The 7999-nt window shown below is 49.1% G+C and overlaps 1 protein-coding gene across 3 annotated transcripts in view; it reads right to left on the bottom strand.

Moving 5' to 3' along the window:
• Positions 1-1774: 1774 nt before the first annotated feature.
• The window catches only part of LOC147113078 (uncharacterized), a 157873-nt gene continuing 151648 nt past the window's right edge, over positions 1775-7999 (bottom strand). For all 3 annotated transcript variants that reach the window (XM_085997924.1, XM_085997925.1, XM_085997927.1), the window contains one exon: positions 1775-2208. In XM_085997924.1, coding sequence (XP_085854050.1) covers positions 2080-2208 — 129 coding nt within the window. In that variant the 3' untranslated portion in view covers positions 1775-2079. The remainder of the gene's footprint in view (positions 2209-7999) is intronic.

Here is a 7999-nt window from a genome sequence, read left to right as displayed (position 1 = left end):
TGCGAGTCTTTCGTTTTTTCTTACATGTTTTTCCCCCCCGTCCCCATCTCTCCTGAGGATGCTGACTCGGGCTGAGATACATTTCCGCTTGCACCATCCACACGCGGCTATCTTCCACCCCGAGTGGTCTTTTACAATGTGCCAACCTTATTCAGTGAATGTCAGTGAGGATGTGGGGGGCGGGAATCACATGACACCAGAGTCTGACCCTGTCCTCATCCGGATGGTGATCAGGAACAAGGACCTCGGCTGATTTTTTCTTGTCCCTTTGAAATGAACATGATGCTTTGAGGACGTTAACAACAACAACTTGCATTTATATAGCACTTTTAACCTAATAAAACGTCCCAAGGTGCTTCACAGGAGCCTAATCAAGCAAAAATTGACACCGAGCCTTAAAGGAGGAGAGGTAGAGAGGCGGAGAGTTTTAGGGATAGAATTCCAGAGTTTAGGGCATAGGCAACTGAAGGCACGGCCACCAATGGAAGGACATTGAGGATGTACAAGAGGCTTGAATTGGAAGTACGCAGAGTTCATGGGGTGTTGTAGGGCTGGAGGAGGTTACAGAGATAGGGGTGGGGTGAACTTAAAAATGTTTTTTTTAAATTTTGTACCCCAAGTCCTCATCTGCCTCTGGAGGGGGTGGGCGGGATGTGGGGGGGGGACGTGCTTCATCAACCCAACTATCAGTTAACGGTAATATCATAAACATGTCAGGCCTGTGATAGTCCATCGAGGTGCCAAATCTTCCTATGGCATGCAGCTGACCCATGCAGACCAGGGAGATCTCAAGTTCCATGCTTGGTCTGTGTTGAGTACGTTGATCTTAGCTAAGGTGGTGGTAGGGATAGCTACAGCTGCTAGGTACATAGGAATTGCTAGACAAAAATGGCCAACCTCAATCTAGTTCACCCTCTACCATCCTGGTAGTCACATGATACAACCATAATGGGGTTGTTGATTAGTCATAGCAATTAATCTCTGTCAGTCTACAACAGACCCAGAAATGACAGGAGGAAAACCCCAGTGGTGGAGAGCTTTGGGAACCAGAGGTCCGAAGTCCCCTCTTCCTCCCAAGCATGTTGCACTTACCACTTGTCATCTGATCACAGCATTCCTTGCCGCTGGGGAGGAAACCTCAGTCCTTGAGGATCCCTGCTCCCCAACTGCTATGCTGGAAAGTGCATTTGTTTGCAAATCAGGATAATGGAATGGTTAGAGAATAAGGAACGCTTAGAAGAAAACTCGGATTCTTCAGCCTACAGAAAGGAAACGAATGGAAGGAAACCTTATACCAGATACTAAGTGTAATAGAAACGGTTGACCCAGAGCTCGATTTCAAGTTAAGCTGTGACTCTGTGTCAAAGTGACATTGGTGCAAACTGGTAAAATTCAGGATGCTAGGAAGGACTTCTTCATGCACAGAGTGGTCAGTAGCTGGAACAGACTAGATGTTGTGATTGTTGGAGCTTTTCTAGAACTAAATCAGCTGAATGTGGTATCTGTATGCATCGTTGTGATCTTCCTGACAGGATCGGCCTTAGCTGTAATGCCTTCTTGGCTGAATACCTTACTGGCACTCGATATCTAGGCTCACTCATAAGGAAGGGACCGGAGGGTGGCCATTGCCCGTGGAGGAGTCACCCCAGCATGAACCGAGAGATGGGGAGAAAAATGATGGAGGAATTATCACTGTTAGGCCTCATCAGCTTGGTAACACCAATCCTGTTGTTGATCCAACGAACAGCCAGGCGAGGCATCACACACACACACACACATACAAAAGTGTTCTTTATTTAATATAACTATTCATACAAGTGTAGCGATTTCAATGCCCATCGTCCGCCAAGTGTTCTTCAATGGCTCCAGCGCAGGCCGAATGGTGTTACAAAGCCCCTCCGAGCAGCAATGCCTCAGGCTTTTAGTCCCCAACAGTCTATCAAAAATAGTCAGCTGTTAAGGATTGCTCTGACGGGCAGACACAAGGGGGGCCAGTTCCTCGCTGGGAATCCCAGTCCCGCTGCTATGCCGCGACTTTCCACTCAACGATGTCTCTGCAGTAAAGTGGCAGCGTCTCCTTCAGTAGGCACATGGTGGTTCTTCAGCCAGAGCCATTGGACTCCTGGGAGTCAAGGTGCTCAGGGAGCGGAACGCAAAGCTCGACGGGTCGTACAAGTATCGTGGCGGGGGGCGGCTTCCGCTGATGCTCTGGGGGTGGAAAAGACAAAGTGAAGACACTGTCAGCAATTCAGTCCAAGGTGCTGTTTGTTTTCAGAAACTAAGAGGATTTGCATTCACATCCCATGTAATGAATTACTTTCAAGTGCAGGTATCTATGGGGTAAATGTGGCAGCCATTTTGCACACATCAATTAAAGGAATCCATTCCTGGCTGTGTTGGTTGTGGAACGGATGTTAGTCAAGACACCTGAACTTCCTGATCTTCAAATAGGACCATGGGATCTTTTGCTTTGTTTAGCATAGGGCAGATGTGGCCTTAGTTTAATCTCTCATCTGATTCAGGACAACATCTCCAACAATGCCGCACTCCTTCAGTACTGCACTGTAGTATCATCCCAAGTGATACATAGTGGGGTTTGAACTCGCAACCTCTTGACTCAGGCATATATGTGGAGCTGACCACAGGGTGATGGGGGAGGGGGGCACTAAAAAATAAAAGGGGATGCCAAACCAGCCTAGGAAGAGAGAACTGCGCAATAATCAATGGCAATTAACCTCAGCAGGGTTTGCCCTTACCTGACATCTGCAGTGTGTGTGTTTGTTTGTGTGTGGTGTGTATATGTGTCTATGGTGTGTCACAGAGCAATATTGGCTCCTCATCTCCCTCCAAGCCCCCAAATTTAAATTCTCATCCTCATGTTTAAACCTCTCTATGGCCTCGCCCCCTCCCTATCTCTGTAACCTCCTCCAGCTCTACAACCCTCCGAGATCTCTGTGCTCCCTCAATTCTGGCCTCTTGTGCATGCCCCACTTCATTGGTACCACCATTGGTGGCCGTGCCTTCAGCCATCTAGGCCCTAAGTTCTGGAATTCCCTTCCTAATCCTCTCCGCTTCTCTACCTCTCGTTCTACCTTAAAACCCAACTCTTTGATCAAGCTTTCACTCACCTCTCCTAATGTCTCCTTCTTTGGCTTGGTCTCGATTTTTGTCTGATCACGCTCCTGTGAAGCGCCTTGGGATGTTTTTCTACATTAAAGGCGCTATATAAATGCAAGTTGTTGGATGAAATCTTTGCGGGTCTCTTCAGAGGAGAACTTCCAACTAGGGTTTATTTTAAAAAGGTGGGAATCTAATAAAGGGAAACCTCCTGTCACTCAGATGGGCCACAGGATGGGTGATGTGGGAAATGGAAAATGTCACCGTGGCAGTTGGCAACACCCAGCCCCACGATTTCTAGACTTATTCTTTTAAAAAGAACATCTGTCATTCACACAGGAGATTTTAACAAAGCTTTCTACACGTTTAAACTTCTCGCACGAAGCACGAGCATTTTAAAACACCGTGTTTGCAAATCACGGGACGCTCAAGTGCCCGTAATGCCGCAGTGCTGCACTAGGGGGAGCACTTGTGAGGTTAGGAATATAGGAACAGGACGAGGCCATTCAGCCCCTCGAGCCTTTTCCGCCATTCAATTAGATCATGGCTGATCTGTATCTTAACTCCATTTACCTGCCTTGGTGCCGTAACCCTTAATACCCTTGTCTAACAAAAATCTATTAAACAGAGTTTTGAAATTTTCAATTGACCCCCAGCCTCAACAGCTTTTTGGGGGAGAGTGTTCCAGATTTCCACTACCCTTTGTGTGAAGAAGTGCTTCCAGACTTCACCCCTTGAACGGCCTAGCTCTAATTTTAAGGTGAATGCCCCCTTGTCCTGGACTCCCCCCACCAGAGGTAATAGCTTCTCTCTATCTAACCTATCGAATCCTTCAGCCATTTTAAACACTTCAATTAGATCACCCCTTGTTGAGAAGTGTTGGAGAAGCAGCGAGAGCTTCACACCGCAGCTAACCCCACTGCACCTGGCCTGAGAGTGCCCGATGGCAAGCTGAAATGGGAAGCTGCTCCATCCCCAGCACCGACATCCCTCACAAAACTCACCCGAGAAAGAAAATGCCTTTCTGTTGCTAAGCTGCGTGCTGGGGTCTACTTGGATGCCTGGGCTATATTGCTGCACCACTGACCTCCTCGTTTCAACAAAAACACTCCCCGTTAGCGCTGAGCCCCAACAAAATTAAATTTCACCAGCCTAAGTATTAGTGAAGCAGGAGCCAGGCCTTTTATTTTTTTATTTGGCTTTTATGTTAATGGTTTACAAATGTTAAAAGATTTTGGTCAACAGCCATCAGAGGCTTATTCACACGGTGATTTGATTACCAGGTTATTGTGGTACAGGGAAGGGAGGCTGTGGAATTTGATCTTAAAGGTACAGTGCCTCAAAGCTCACACAATTAATTAAAAAAAAATCTCTTCAGTGTTGGCTCATTTGGTAGCACACTCACTTCTGAGTCAGAAGGTCGTGTGTTCACAGCTCCGCTCCAGAGACTTGAGCACAAAATCTAGGCTGACGCCCCAGTGCAGTGCTGAGGGAGTGCTGCACTGTCGGAGGTGCCTTCTTTTGGATGAAACGTTAAACCGAGGCCCCCTCTGCTCTCGCTAAGGTGGACGTAAAAGATCCCACGGCACTATTCAAAGAAGAGCGGGTTGGGGGGGTGGGAGTTCTCCCCGACGTCCTAGCCAATATTTATCCCTCAACCAACATCACTAAAGCAAAGATTTGGGCCTAGAAATTAGACACCGCGGCCTCAGGTTTACAGCCGCTGAAAATGGCTACCAGGCAAAATTTGCGCTGGGGGCTGAAGATTTTTAGCCCAGCGCTAACTTCCAGTGTGACGCTCTCCTAGTGGCATTAGTGCAGGCATGGGAGTCGAAGCCCCCGTCCTGAAGTGGCGTTGCAGCTTCTTACAGCCTCTGAGAGCGAGGCTGTGGAGTTCGTAATGAATTGTGGGCAATTAAAAGGGGTACAAATTAAAGGGGCAATGCGTTCAGAACTAATGAAAATTAAAATCATGTGAAAAATGCATTTTCAGCTCTTACTGCCTTTCAAAAAAAGCATTAACATTAAAAAGTCCCAAATGGGAGTCTTCAGCACTTAAAGCTGAATTCCCTTCCAAACCTCGAAAAGTGCTTCAGCTCTAACACAAATGGCTCAGCACGCCTGGGAAGGGGCACCCAGGGTCGCGCATGCAGCACTCCAGCTTTGTGCAGGTCAACACTGCAAGAGAGGTCCTCTACCCACAGCGGCCAGGTGGCCCTCCAGAAAGAATGACGCGAGACCCCATCACCGAGGCCATCACTGCCAACATTGTCGCCCCCAACACCTGGCTCCAGTGCCCAAAGAAGCTTTATGACCTCAGATCACTGGTCAAGGTCAGTGAATTCATCCTCAAAAGTCATCTCCTACCAACTGAATCACTAGCCTCACACATTGTTCAATGCATGATTCTGCCCCCACCCCCCCCAATCACTCACCTACCAACAATCTGTGGCAATCACAAGGCACATCTCCCATTCCTAGCCTCACCTCACTCATTGGAGGAGACGGTGCTGGCCATTCTTGACAGGGGCATGGCTGAGCCCTTGGCCAGTGGTGCGGCTGAAAGGCTACAAGATGCTGGTATCCTCATACATTATCCTCCGTCTGGCATGCAGCTCTTGCTTTCCCACTCTCCCCTCACCACAACTCCACCCTTGTGCCTTCCTCATTTCACACACCCAAGAAATACAGTCTGCCCAGCCAGCAGTTGGCCAAGAAGAGGGAGAGGAGAGAGAAGAAGAAGAAGAAATACAATCACTCGATTTCACACTCCCAGCCACCAGCTCCTCAAGGTTGACCAACAAGGCCATTTGCAGTGTCCCCCCCTGAAAGTCAGCAGCCTTCCACCAACCATGCTGCAGCCACTGGGGTAGCACTGCGTGACATCACTAGGATAGGCAAAGGCATACACAAAACAATCACTAAGGGAATGCATAAGATGACCTCTACAGGGCCATCAGCGAGCAACAAAGTGCGCACACAGACGGAGCTTTTATCGTCGCGGGGGACTTCAATCACATAAACCTAAAAACTGTACTACCGAAATTCCACCAGAATGTTTCCTGCCCCACAAGAGGGGAGAACACACTGGATCAAGTCTACACGAGCATTGTAGACGCTTATAAGGCCATTCCTTGCCCCCACCTTGGGAAGTCTGACCACCTCTCCCTGTTTCTAGCCCCGGCATACAAATCGCTCATCAAAAGAGGGAGAACATCAGTGAGAGCAGTGAAAGTATGGCCAGAGGGGGCAGTATCGGAGCTTCAGGATTGCTTCGAACGCACTGATTGGGGCATGTTTGCCCATAATGACATCGAGGAATACGCATCCACAGTGCTATTCTACATTAACAGTTGCGTCGAGGTCGTCACGACCCATAAAAATATCAGGACATACCCCAACCAGAAACCCTGGATGAACGGAGAGGTCCGCTCACTGTTGAAAGCACGCGACGCAGCATTTAAATCTGGCGACGCGGCGGCTTACACTGCAGCTAGGACCAACCTGAAAAAGGGTATCAGGACTGCCAAAAGGAAACAGACACTGTGGCTAGAGGATCATTTCCACAACAACTCGGACCCCCGGCGCATGTGGCAAGGCATCCAGTCCATCACTGACTACAAGGGCAAAAACACCAGCCCCCCGGTTAGCGATGCCTCCCTTCCGGAGGAGCTTAACAACTTCTACGCTCACTTTGACAGGGACAACAGGGAGCCGGCTACCAAAGCCTTGCCACCCCCGGAAGACCAGGTGCTCACTCTGTCGACCTCCGACGTAAGGGGTGTTCTACGCGGAGTGAACACACGAAAGGCTGCTGGACCGGATAGCATCCCTGGACGGGTACTCAAGGAATGTGCTGATCAGCTGGCTGATGTCTTCACCGCCATCTTCAATCTGTCATTGGCCCAGGCAGTAGTCCCTACATGCTTCAAGACCGCTACCATTATTCCTGTGCCAAAACAAACGGCTGTGACGTGCCTGAACGACTATCGACCTGTCGCACTCACACCCATCATAATGAAGTGTTTCGAGAGACTGGTCCTGGCTCACATCAAAGCCAGTGTTCCCGCCTCTCTTGACCAACACCAGTTTGCCTATCGTGCAAACAGATCAACGGAGGATGCAATCACAACTGCTCTACACTCGGCACTGAATCACTTAGATCGTAAGGAGACCTACATCAGAATGCTGTTCATAGACTACAGCTCAGCATTCAACACTATCGTCCCCAACAAGCTGGCCACCAAACTCCAAACTCTTGGCCTGAACACTTCCCTCTGCAACTGGACCCTGGACTTCCTAACAAACAGACCCCAGTTTGTCAAATTAGGTAACCACACCTCCCCCCTCCGACCCTGAACACGGGGGCCCCACAAGGATGTGTGCTGAGCCCCCTCCTCTACTCCCTCTTCACCCATGACTGTGTGGCTGTTCATGGTTCCAACACCATCATCAAGTTTGCGGATGATACCACGGTAGTAGGCCAGATCACCAACAACGATGAGTCAGCCTACAGGGAGGAGGTCCAGCATCTCGTGAAGTGGTGCGCTGATAACAACCTGGCCCTTAACATCAAGAAAACCAAAGAAATCACTGTGGACTTCAGGAAGTCTAAAGGCGGAAGTCACACCCCCATCCACATCAATGGGGCTGTGGTGGAAAGGGTGGACAGCTTTAAGTTCCTCGGAGTCCACATCACGGAAGACCTCTCCTGGTCCCTCAATACCTCCTCTCTGGTGAAGAAGGCCCAGCAGCGCCTATATTTCCTAAGGAGGCTGAAGGGATGTAACCTGTCACCCCTGATCCTCTCTAACTTTTACCGCTGCACAATAGAGAGCATCCTGACAAACTGTATCACAGTATGGTATGGCAGCTGTAGCTA

Source organism: Somniosus microcephalus, chromosome 9 (assembly GCF_052327205.1).
Source record: "Somniosus microcephalus isolate GS21.2 chromosome 9, FLI_Smic_1.0, whole genome shotgun sequence".
NCBI classification, from domain to species: Eukaryota; Metazoa; Chordata; class Chondrichthyes; order Squaliformes; family Somniosidae; genus Somniosus; species Somniosus microcephalus.
Note: the sequence above shows the minus strand (reverse complement) of the source record. Positions and strands in the feature narration are given on the sequence as shown.